This window comes from Acanthochromis polyacanthus, chromosome 5 (genome assembly GCF_021347895.1).
Source record: "Acanthochromis polyacanthus isolate Apoly-LR-REF ecotype Palm Island chromosome 5, KAUST_Apoly_ChrSc, whole genome shotgun sequence".
NCBI lineage: Eukaryota > Metazoa > Chordata > Actinopteri > Pomacentridae > Acanthochromis > Acanthochromis polyacanthus.
In genome coordinates, this window is record NC_067117.1 from 28,313,254 (window position 1) to 28,326,504 (window position 13,251).

Sequence of the window (13,251 nt, forward strand, 5' to 3'; positions counted from 1 at the left end):
CAACAATTCAAAAGTGATGGCTGATTTTGATTATTTAATTTTCAATAAATTTTTATTTATTGTTACTTTTGTGAGTTTCAAGTGATTTCAGTGAGAATTGTGGGTTTTTCCTTCTTTAACTGAGGGGTACCAACAATTTTGTCCACGTGTGTATGACAGCGTGTACCAGTTCCCGCCAATATCCAGCAACTTCGCAGAGCCATTGAAGAGGGGTGGACCCCCCCAATAAAACAAAACTGCACCTTTCAGAGTGTCCTTTTATTGTGGACAGTCTAAGGCACACCTGTGCACTAATCATGGTGTCTAATCAGCATCTTGATATGGCACACCTGTGAGGTGGGATGGATTATCTCAGCAAAGGAGAAGTGCTCACTATCACAGATTTAGACAGATTTGTGAACAATATTTGAGAGAAATGGTGATATTGTGTATGTGGGAAAAGTTTTAGATCTTTGAGTTCATCTTATAAAAAATGGGAGCAAAAACAAAAGTGTTGCATTTATATTTTTGTTCAGTGTATTTCACAATTGCTACCAAAATGTATATTAAAGATTGAATATTATACACTAAAAACTGCAGCAATTCAACCCCCCATATCAGAAAATAAACAATAAATTAGAATACTTGGAAGATCCTTGTGTGGTGTCATCAAAAAGTCAGAAAATAAAAACAACCCCAATGGTTTTTGTACAGCCCATAACCCAGCAATTACTACCACTACCACAGTTGAGCCTTAAACAACATCTTTATTTGGTTTCTAAGCAAAAAAAACAGTGACAAACTTATAAATAAGTTCTGACCAACACAAATAGAGACAAAAATAACACATTTAGAGTATCATAGAGGAACAGAATGAAGGGAAGGAAGACAGCTCACAAAATAATCTGTACATCACTAACGTATTTACATTTGACCTACATGTACAGAACACAGCAGACTGTGGAGAAACGATGGGCAGTATATAGTTTGTCAGTGTGATTAGCTCATCCTGTACACTCTGTGTGGAAAGCTCAGCATGCTTCGTACAAAAATATACAATAGGTTATATGACTTTGGGTTGGTGTACTTTACTGATCACACATGCATGCATGTTTTAAAATGTCATACAAATCTAGCCTACCATTCATGTATGTCCTATATGTTCTGGATTATTATGCTGGCAGTTCCTTCAGCTATACTGTACACAACAACAGCGGAAATAGAAAGAATGTTCCTGCACAGTACACGAGTCAAGACATGTAGGAATGTTGTCTGAAGTCATTTTTCAGATATGAATAAAGATACAGATAGTACAATCATTGGCAGCATATCAGCCAAAAAGCATGCAAAATGCCACAGGTTTCCTGTGTCGTCATATAAAAATAGAGTCCTCCCTCGCACATACTTGTAGGATTATGACAGAAATAAGGCCACATATCCAATTCCTTCCTGATACAATGCGACAGATGCTCAATAATCCAGATGAATCCATTCATTATTGTCATTTTTGGCTTTATGGACCTCCCCGGCTTTCTGTTTTTGCGATCCGGTCAGGTTGAACATTCCTCTTACGTTGCTTGCTGAGTCTAGAATGAGTGTCAAAGGTCAGACACTAAAAGCTTTGACCCAATGGCACAGTGTCTGTATGCCAGAAAAAGAGGACACAACCTGTTGCGGTGTAGTAAACTATGGTGGCCCTGAAAGCTCAGCGCGCTACAACGTAGGAACATGTGTGAAAATAATCAAAAGAAAAGCAAATTAAACTCATCAGTTTTACAATATGTGTAGCATTTAGTAAGACAATGCCAAGAAAATACAACCAAATACAAAAATGTGCTGCAACAAGGGAGAATACAATCAAATACAGAAGGTTCATCATGTCACATTGCAGTAGTAGCATCTTTTTACAGGACAATTCAATAAGTGAAATACAATAATCTTATCAACTAACTTCTTTATTTGTCTTAGTAAGCCTTGTTGACTCTACTTTTCAGCTACAGCTTAAAAAGAAACACGTCTGCTTTGACTGAATCTACCCTCAAGTCATTTTCACGTGACCCATTTGCATTTTTTTTCTTGAAATGAGCAAAATTCAATAGTTCACTCAATATTTTGAGTTGTTTTGTAGGATAGATGAGGTACAAAACAACAGAAGTCTTTAAAAAGTTTAAACTTACTTTGGTTACTGCTATATAGAAGTTGGCAGTATGTCAGTGGTGTGAAATTGTTATAGATGCTAATATTTTTAAGCTTAACGTAGTGATTACATTATTCAGATATTATTACAGATATCTGCTGTTAACCTCTTGCTTACTGCTTGCCTCCCAGTTCAAATAACAGCATAAAATATTTCTATACACTAGTGTTCAAAAGTTTGAAGTCACCCAGACAATTTCATGTTTTCCATGAAAACTCACACTTGTATTCACGTGCTAACATAATTGCACAAGGGTTTTCTAATCATCAATTAGTCTTTCAACACCATTAGCTAACACAATGTAGCATTAGAACACAGGAGTGATGGTTGCTGGAAATGTTCCTCTGTACCCCTATGGAGATATTCCATCAGAAATCAGCTGTTTCCAGCTAGAATAGTCATTTACCACATTAACAATGTCTAGACTGTATTTCTGAGTCATTTAATGTTATCTTCATTGAAAAAAAGCTTTTCTTTAAAAAAAAAAAAGGACATTTCTAAGTGACCCCAAACATCTGAATGATAGAAAAATCAAAACGTTAATAAAAAAAAGTCATTTCTGTTGAGTTTGTACAACATTTTGGTTGCATAATCCCACGTTTTTTTCTACATGCTATGCCCGGATAGAGTGACTAATAAACAGTTTTTTTCTTTTTGCTTTTCTTTTGTCTATTTGCATGAGTTTTCACAAGCTGCAGTGCATCAAGCGCTTCAGGGCCACTATACGGAACTGATTCTATTCAAGCACCTACTTGCTTTTGCTCGAGTCCGTCATGCACACAGTAAAGGCAGGACAATCAGAAAATATCGTAAGTGTGGAAAAAAGTCAGCATTCATGAACAACTGTGCATACATATCCAACACTGCTGCAGCACCATGTACTAAACCACACTGTCCTTTTTTTCCCCTTCTCTTTCTCGGTGTCTTCCTTCTCGGAAAAAGGAACAAAAGTAATGGTGAGCCATTCACACACATACTCTGCTACATATGAAGTATTCTGGCCTGTGGAATAATGTGCACTGACCGGCTCTATTCATTTTAAACAGGTACATGGCCCAGACAGCTTGAGAACCAGAGGCCCCCTCCTCATGCATGATTCATTTTAAAATGACAGCCCCAGCTGAGAGAGTTACAATTTAGAGGAAGAGTGGGGGAGAGCAGAGCGCACAGACTGGGTTAGGTTCAGCTTTACAGCCAGGGCTGAAATGACTCGCACCTTCTTTTTCATTAAATTGTACACCGGGTGCAGAGAGAAGAGGTGCCGGAGCGGAGACTATTTCAAGGTGTTCTCCATCTCAAGCTGATTTTCAAGGCCTTGTATATTTCCGGCTCTCAGTAGTGGTCGCTCCTCACGTCCTAGTGGAATTAGTTTCGCTTCATCTCTGAATGGTCACCTTGAAATGTAGAATGACCTCCACCCCTTTACAATTTGACTTTCATGTTCAGCATACAGTTATATATATGCCATACATGTCTCAGGTGCCAAGCATCAATTCCTGCTCCTCTGCGTTATTGTCGAGCCTTAAAAATGCCCTGAGTGGAAACAAACAAGGTAAAGGACATCAGTCTCAGTGCTGTCTTTCTTTACAGCAGATAGAAGTCAAATCGGCCGGCTACTTCAGGATTTATTACTCTATTACAGCAGACTCTCTTATCACTGTGAGCAGGAACTGAAGTGGGGTGGACAGAGTTGCAGACTTTGAAATCTGCAGGAGAAGTTCTCTGAAAAAAAAAAAAAATCCAGAATAGATGACAAAAAAGTGTGCTGAGCATTTGAAGCCTTTGATTTAAATGCAGCCTGTGTCCTTGCAGAGTTGTGTGTCGTACCTGCAGAGCGTGTATAGTGCCGGAAAAGAGTCAGAACCAGAAACACTTAAAAAGATAAAACGTGTATTTTCTGCACTCTCAGTCCCGGTTTTGCAGATGAATCCTCACATCAGGAACAAGTTCTCTTCTTGTAGGTTCAGTTTACTGTTTATTTGGTTCCCATCAACCATGCAAAACACACACACACACACACACACACACACACACACACACTGACACAAACACACACATCCCTTTGCTCAAATAGACAGTTGTGCTTCTCCACTCGCCTCCCTTCCTCTCAGGCATGAGTGTTGCGTTGTTTGGGGGCAGAAGTGGTCGTTGCGGTGGTGGTGGTGGACATGGAGGGGGAGTCGGAGGTGGCAGGCAGCGGGGGCCGAGGTTCGATCCCTCGGGTCCTCATGAAAGATAGCAGCTGGTCGGGGATCTCTGCCAGGACGTCTTTTGCCAGCCGGGCCATGCTCAGGACCTGGTTCCCTGACCGGTCAATGTAATCACGGAAAGGAACAAACTAGGCGAGAAGCAAGAATACATGTTGTTGTAATTGTTCAGTTTACTTCCTGACTGCAAGTACTTGCTGGGTAATAATGTAACAGTACATGCGTGTCGTTAAAAGTGAGAAGAAGCTCTCAAATTTGTTCCTAAAGTTCACAAAACACAATGGAGTGATGATATATAATGAGTAAGCAGAAGATAATTGTTGGGGCGTCTGTCCATCGCTACGCCTCATTGTACAAGATGCTGCTTCAGCTGAACTGTTTTGTCGCAGGATCTAATTTCCAGTACAGTCTGCACAGCAGCAGCCAAAATCATACAACCCAGCTGAATGTATAGAAGTTTTCAGATATACTTAAACCTGTAGAATTTTTTGTTGCATAATCTGACTAATGAAGAATTTATATGTAATCTAATCTCTTTTAGGTGTATCTCATAATACCGCTATGTCATATTGAAGCCTTATTACTCAACCAAGGAGTTATGTGACGGATGAAATTTTTAGGGAAGGTCAGAAATGACTCAGGGACCAAATTATTAGATTTTGACAGTGATGCGGCTCATAGTCTGGATCCACGGATTTGTTAAAGATTTCTGTATCACTGCAAGATAGCGTCACAGCGTCACTGTAACTACGACAACAAGCGAACACTATGTCAGCTGCCTGCAGGAGTTCCCATCGCCCACTACATATTTCATGCTGTTCAGTATCCGTACATATCGTACACATGCATAAGACACTGAAAATTATGCATAATGTAGTTATAGTCTGGATCCACAATTTTTAATAAAAATGTAATTAGTTGGAAATGATACGACTGAGCAGCCTTGCCAGAATACCGTGCTCTCTGAATGCTTTTCTTGTCTATTTTTGCTCTTCTTAACCATTCGCTGCTATGTAAAACTAAAAAATTAGCTGAAAAACACGACAAAGCTTTTAGAAACTGCTGCATTGGCATGGGCTGTGATAAAGATTTAATTTGCATCTTTTCAGATGTTCAAGCTGAGGAGTAAACCTAACAAAGATCAAGAAGCTGTCTCAAAGGCTAAGAGGTTCAATAGTATTTCATTATTAAATATTTTCAAGACAAATCAAGTTCCAAGAGGCGGAACCAGCAAGTTCAATTCAACTCAATACTATTCTATTTATATAGCGCCAATTACAGTCAAATTGTCTCAAGACACTTTACAGAATGCCTGACTCCAAGAGCAAGCCCAAAGGCGACAGAGGCAAGGAAGACACCCTTTTAGCAGAGAAAAAGTTCATGTGCAAGTTTTAAACTTCTGTTACATTCCCAGAGAAATCCCTTTATTGCAGCAAATATCTGCAGGAGGATCTGGTGAAGTCAGCAACACAATCATTAGTGCAGACGATATGAAGAACTTCACGCCCAGAAACTTTGCTGGCCTTCATTCATGACTAAAAAAACACAAGCAAAAGAATGTGGATCAGACTGTAGAGTTCTGAGAGTCTGTTTAGTGGAGTTATGAGACTTTAAACTAAAGCTAAGTAATCACTAAACTTTCCAGAAAGACGATAATCCCAAGCAAGCATCCAAGTGGCTCAAAGCTTGGTTGATAATTATTCCGAGAATGGACCATCTCAGTTGTGTAATTCATCCTTAAAACTTTAAAATAATAATTATAAATTTATAATGACTTAAATTAAATTCATATCACTAGTTTGTCTGGTGGGATGGAGATGTTGAATCATTTTGACTGCAGCTGTTTGATAAAATCTGAATTATCTGACGATAGACATGAAATCTGAAGGCTAAAATTCAGAGTGTTTGTAGAATAATATGCACCTGGACGATGTCTCTCTCAGCAAAGCGTCCTCTGGAAGAAACTCTGACCTCGTCTCCATCCAGCTCCTCCATCGCTGCAGACAACAAACACATTAAACAGTCATCAGATACAGCCTCCACGTAGTTAGTTGTACATATGCAGCATGGTGACACTCAGAAGTGGAACAAGAAAAAGAACATTTTATAGCAATAATAATATGAATAATCCTTATTTGGCATTTTTTAGAATCAAGGTTACAAAAGTGCTCCACAGGGAAACAAAATACAACAGAAGGTAATAAAATCATCAGAATTTAAAAGGCAGATGAAAGCACAACAAGGTGTATAAACCAACTTTAAAAGTGTTAAAGAGGTAGATAAAGTATTAAATTAAATTAAATTTAGTTCAAAGTAAATAAAAAATAAAATTACATTAGAAAAAGGCTCCCTGATAAAAGTATGTCTTAAGGAGAGATTTAAAAGGGATTTTCCTCAGGTAGATATAAGTGAAGATGAACACATTTTTGAAAACGAAACTGTTACAATATTCCCCAAAATGAGAAGAAATATCAGCATTTGAAATGGTCTCTATGCGTTTAGAAGTGAAAATAGGCTGTATTTTTGAAAGATTTCAAAGCTCTGATTATTGTCAAACTGGAACCCAGATTTTCTATCACAGGCCTGACTAGATGTGAAAGAGAGCCTGCTGTGGTGAGAATCTCTTTAGTCATAAACTGGGATCCAGTGACAAGAATTATGTCATTGTAGTAACTGGTGTTGTAGGAGAAGCACTGCTTAGGATCTTCTTTTCATACATGAATCACAACCACAGCGAGTGCGGTTTAATATTCTGTCCTTTCTATTTTCACAACTGTTGCAAACCGAATCTCACGTCTTTATCATTAGAGGAATTCATTAGAAATCAACAGCAGAGAAAGCTTTGCTGTCTGGCTAACTTGAATCACTTCCAGTGTAAACAACATTAATTATGTCTCACAGGACAAAAACAGGCAAAACTTCAGCTGCTAAAAGTACATACATCTATCTTTGACTTTTTCCCCCCAGATCTAAACAACGACGGAAATAACCTTCAACACTCGGAGACGAAAGAAGTCACGAAATATTGACGATTATTAGAACTTACTGACATGTTAGCGAACAGAGAGCTGACTTCTGTGCGCTTTCTTTTGTTCTCTGCTTTTAAATGTACGCAGTTTCTCTTCAAAGTTAATCCCCAACACATTGCCTGTGATGATGCAAATAAAAAACCAGGCTGCTGACAAGCCATGCAACCATCCTTAGGGACCAACACGGATTTCAGACCAAAGACACGTTCTGCACCACATCTGTTTCCTGCTGCTGTCTAAGTGCAAGAAAAAACAAGAATATGTTCTGTAAACCAGCATCATTACAGCTTGTACAGGCCACAGGACGTAAAGATCGAATAAGACTGGAGAACCATCGGAGTTCTGCGTCAGCCTATTTATAGTTTGTTGTCAACAAAGGAAAACAGATGAGCAAGTGACAATCAAACAGATGCCATTCCCAAGAGACACATGTGAATGTAAAGTAAAGAAAAAGGAAACTAAGAGAGAGAATAAAGAGACAGAAAGTAGAGCAAAAAGAAAGAAAAAAGCAAAGTCATGAAAAATAAAGAAATTAAATGCAAAGAAAACAAATGAAAGGAAAAGAATCATAAGGAAACAAAAGAAATGGAAAATAAGTCACATTCTTAAAAGTAATTCAAGGTACCGACCCCTTATTTAAAAACATGGTTTCAAGATGAAAATTCTGCATTAGTTGATCCATCCATCCATCCTCTATACACCACTTAATCCTCATTAGGGTCATGGCAGCACTGGAGCCTGCATTAGTTGATTTAAAACTAAATTCAAGTTGATATAATTTAATAACTAAAAAATAATTTTCCTTGATATTTATTTTCTTCACCTTGAGGTCAGGATTTTAAGTCATCTTACACTAGGCTGACTTGTTTTAATCTGCAAACTTAAAAACTTGTGTTCATATTTTTTTCTTTTAATTAGGTGCTTATTTTTAATGAGAAATCAACATAAAAACGTGTATGTATGCTCCAAATCCTTAACTAAATGGGTGTTCATTGAACATAATTTCATTAGCAGTTCTCACAACTCAAAAAGAGTGACGCAAATTTTTTGCTGAACCAAAACGCTATTTTTTTAGAGTAAAAGAAAGACGAAGAAAAAGTCAAGAAAAGGGGTGGAAATGCAAAACAAGGTGATAGAAAACAAGAAAGTAAAAGAAAGAGAAACGCGATGAGTGTAAAGGAATGGAAATCAAACAAAGGAAAGGGAGAAAAATACATGAACGAGAATAGAAAAAATGTAAGAAAAATAAAGTGAAGAAGCAAAAGTGTAATGAAGCTGAGTGGGGGATGCTGATGGAAGCTGGTGAGGCTCCACATGGCACACTGAGATGGCAGATGGTGCTTGGAAGCAGCAGGGGAGAAGAAAGGGGGGGAAGGAATAAATTGACCGGACTGTATAAGAGAGGAGAGGGGTGAGGCAGCGGGGGACAGAGATGTGACAGAAAATAAGGGAGAGAAACAGTAGAGAAGGAAGCGAAGGAGGGCTCAGGTGAGATGGGTAAACCCCTGAACGTCTACCGAGACAGCGAGCCTGATGGAAATCCTCCTGTCGCCCTGAAAAACACATGGCAATCTTCTGTGTATGTGTGTATGTGATCACACTCTCAGAGGCTCAGGGATGTATGGAAATATCAGTCAGGCTTCCAGCTAGAGTGCAGTGAGTCGTCCATGAAAACCCTGACATTGTTCTTAATGACAGAGCGAGAAAACAGATAAAGCTCTGACTGTACATGAAGCATCGACTATAATTAGTGATAAGTGTATATTAAAGATCAAAGAATACCATTCATAAATCCTATACAGCTATAAACCATTTAAAAACTATTATGGACAATAATCCTTTTTATTGGTCAGAATCCTTTGTGTATTTATTAGTAGTATTAACAGAATTTATCTAATAATCTATGAATGTTGTAAGATCAGACTAAAACGAGAATAAAAAAAGATTTAGAAAAGATAAGATTAAGATAAGACAGGATACGAAGAGAATACGTAAGAACAGAACAGAATAGAATAGAACAGAATAGAGCAGAATCAAAGCAAAACAAAAGCAAAGACCGACGTTTATTTCACATTATTTAGATGCTCATGCATTTTGTCATTTTAAACAAAGAGCTGCACTTCCTCCAAAGCAGATAACAGATAAATGTCACCGAACATAAAAGCGATTAAATCTAATGTTTGGTTGCGCAGCTCTTTGGTGAGATGACAGCATCAAGTCTGCGACCCACTGACAGAACAGAACGTTTAGTTTCTTCTTCGAGATGCTCCTCCGGGCCTTCAAATCAGCTGCCTTCAGTCGGTGTTTGCTGCAGGAGTTCTCTGTGTTCCGGCTCCTTTTCAGCAGCTAGAATGGATCACGTGGCCTCGCTGACACCTTCTAGTTAGTGTCACTCAAAGCGTTGGTTGATGGGCAGTGCGTTAATGCAGGATAACGGTCTGGCAAATCAGACTGGAGGAACTGCTTTGTACGAAATATTTCATCCTGCTGCTGCTGTCATCTGTTCCATCATCCAGGCTGACAAAGAGTCTGTTCTAACAGCAGACAAACCTGTCAGGATCATGACATGTTGAACTAAGAACCTGCACTGGGTTGGATCTTCACACTTTCGGTCTCACATCTATGATTTCTTCCAGCTCAGCCTTCGGATTCCTGCCAAATTCTGCATCTTTCAGTAGAGTTGTAGTTCTGCTCTTTGAGTCTCCTAGCCCTGTGGATTGTGATACTGCCACACCTGTGACCTCCAGACTGTCTATTACATCTCTCATTGTGGTTTTGAGGTTCTTCCTCACAGTCTGAGGGCCATCAGCTCCAGTAGTTTTCCTTGGCTGGCTGGTGGTTTCTTTACTCCGCAGAACTTTATACTCTACTTCACTTGATAAAGTTGTGAAGAAAGGCTAACATAAACTCCTAAAGACCATGTGTATCATGGCAGTAATGAGTTTCCAAAGATGGAATCACAGGCACGAATATTTTTTTTCATAGATTTACTATAGTTCCTCTGGAAATTTGACACAATCTGCTGGGTCACAAATATACCATATATAATATTTGGTTAAACGTTTCATGGACAATTCCACCTCTGCTAGGTGCTTTTGGCAGTCGTATACAAGCTTCTGGTTTATCTCTGACCAACCCTCTTGACAGAACTGGTATGGTTAAGCAAAATTTATTGACTGTCTGACAGAGACTAGTTTTGTTTAGTTTAAATCGGGACTTTGGGCAGACCATTCTAAAATCCTAATTCCAGCTTAATTTTGCCATTTCTTTACCACTTTTAATTCATGTTTTGGGATCAACTGCCTCCAAGACCACCCTTCTGGCTGCTGATTCTAGGTTTTCCTGAAGAATGTGGAAGTTATCCTCCATCATGTTGTAAAACACCAGTTCTACTGACACCAAAACCCCCCAGAGCATAATACTGCCACCACCATGCTTCATGGTAGGTGTGGTGTTCTTGGGATTAAAGGCTTCACCTTCTCTCCTCAAAACATATTTCTAGTCACCGTGGCCAAATACCTAAATCTTTGTGTCATCTGACCACAGAACTTCCCTCCAGAAGGCCTTTTCTTTCGCTTCCTTTGATTTCAAATCCAGTACACACAGGGAAAAACATAAAATGTCACTCTTCTGTACTTTCTGAGAGCACACTACACACATCCGTAGTTGGACTCCTTATTTTCATGAAATTTGCTATGAAAACTGCAGAATGTCAACCTTACTCATTAATGTGATGTATGTGTAAAGAAGAAGGGGAGAAGGCCATCGAGATGGTTTTGCACTACATGTTTTGCCTCTATTAAATGTATATTGAACAATAAAGAAAAAAAAACAGATAAAAGATGCACTTTAAATGTCAGACCCCATTTAGTGCCGCCATTTAAAATAGGCAGAAAGTGCATAAAAATCACTTGATAAGATGAAGACATTTTTTGAATTAAAGCTACATAATGTTCCAAAAACACGTCTGTGGTCGCCCAGTTTTGATCATTTTAAAACCCGACTTCTATCCTAAAATAAGAGTAAAATATATTTTTAGCAGTGTGGGAAGATAGATGAGCTTCGGGGAACAGAGAGATGAAGAAAAGATACATGGGGAGGATGAAACAAGCAAGAACAGAAAGGTTTCTAAAAAAAATTTGATTTCAAAGGCTGATTCCCACATGGCTCTGACTGGGAGTGAGTGATGTGAGGAGGTTTCTTCAACAGGGGACCAGACCTGGGTAGCTCAAAAATCACATGAGGAGCGCTTGATTTATCCTCCTTCCCAGGACCACATGACCATGCTTTGAAACTTTTCAGCCTCACAGATCACACATCACAATCAGCTGTATGTTGGGTGACAGAATATGCAAAGTGTTTTGTTGAGTCCAGAGTGCAACTGATAGAAGGAGAGTAAAAGGAATATCAAAGATGATTCACCAAACACAACAGTAAAGATCTGCTCTTGCCACTTTAATTTCCCTCTCGTGCTTCATTCTTGACAGGTGAAGCGAACATCTTTCTTCACAAAGATCTGTTAAATTGGTCGCTGGAAGCAGACGGATCTATAAATACATGTACTGTCCTGTCCTCTAACTATCAACACTTTGTTTTCTGCTTCTCCTCCTGTCATGATCTTTCCATTCTCTGTTGAAATTCCATTTTTTCTCTCACACAAGCATTCACCCTTGACATGAGCCTTAACCCTCCATGCTGAATAATAGGTCCCAACGAGGGCTTTTAATTCACTCAGCTGGAAAAAAGTTCTGACTTTACCATCCCTCATCTTGTCTTTTAATTCAAATCATTTCGCTAATTAACTTACAAAAGGACATCTATGCTTTGCAGGGCTGCTCAGATTGTGATTATGAGTCTCTTTAGAGTGGGGCTAAACTTTACATTATAAACTTTCTGTAGACTTTACAGATCAAACTGTTGGAACCAGATGGACTCAACATCACTCGTTTTTAGAGAAATATCTTCCAAAAATGACTGGGCAGAGCCATCAATGAACCTCATGCAAGAGCATTTTCATTTTCTGTGAAGTTTGACTATAAGAGTCAGATTCAATGAGATCTTGTCCCTGTACAAACTAGCTACACACTGCTCATTTTCTGACTGATGTATACCTGTTCACGAGATTTGATCATTAACATAATCGACACAAGGGATCGACTGATTATCGATCAATTATCGGGGCCAATATCCAGCATCAGATTGAGCCCTGAAAGGAATATATTGGCCAATCTTGAAATGTCCATGTAAATGACAATATAAAGCTTGATGTACAACTAGAATTACAGCATCCATGGTGTGTGTCCACAGGGGGATTTTCTCTCGCATGGGAACATGTTGTATCTAAATACTGCCCACTTGGTAGGCATGCATAACAGTCCTTCAGACCTTCAGTCTATTAGAGGCGTTGGACCAACATGGCGGTTCGGTCGAAAACTTTCTCTTTTATTATGAAAACAATTCAGCAAAAAGTATTTCTGAAAACATCTGAGGCAAGATATTAGCTATGCAGCTGCTGAATCTGTCCTCATTTTATTTCAACAACAGCTAGTTTGGACGTTTACGAAAGTTTCGCAAGGCATCAGACTTCCACTTCCAGCACCTCATTTGTATAAAGTAGAAGTCAAATCTATTTTATGCAAATGAGCTTCAGGTAACTTGGAGATGACGTGGCCCAACACAGCTTGAAACACACCGCAACACAACCAGAATGTGACATGGGGCATGTCACATAGGGCATGAATGGGAAATCAGAAATTGACGTATCTGGGGGAAACATGCCTTAAGCTAAGCTGCAGTTGACATCTGTGTCCTTCCAGACTCTTTATACAGGGTGTAACTA

At 38.9% G+C, this 13,251-nt stretch overlaps 1 protein-coding gene across 1 annotated transcript in view; it reads right to left on the minus strand.

Annotated features, from left to right (window-relative positions):
• Positions 1–726: 726 nt before the first annotated feature.
• LOC110955772 (copine-9-like) overlaps positions 727–13,251 on the minus strand; it is a 209,958-nt gene continuing 197,433 nt past the window's right edge. Inside the window, 2 exon segments of the mRNA XM_022200897.2 lie at positions 727–4,514; positions 6,307–6,380. Of these exon segments, the coding sequence (XP_022056589.2) occupies positions 4,284–4,514; positions 6,307–6,380 (305 nt within the window). The 3' untranslated portion in view covers positions 727–4,283.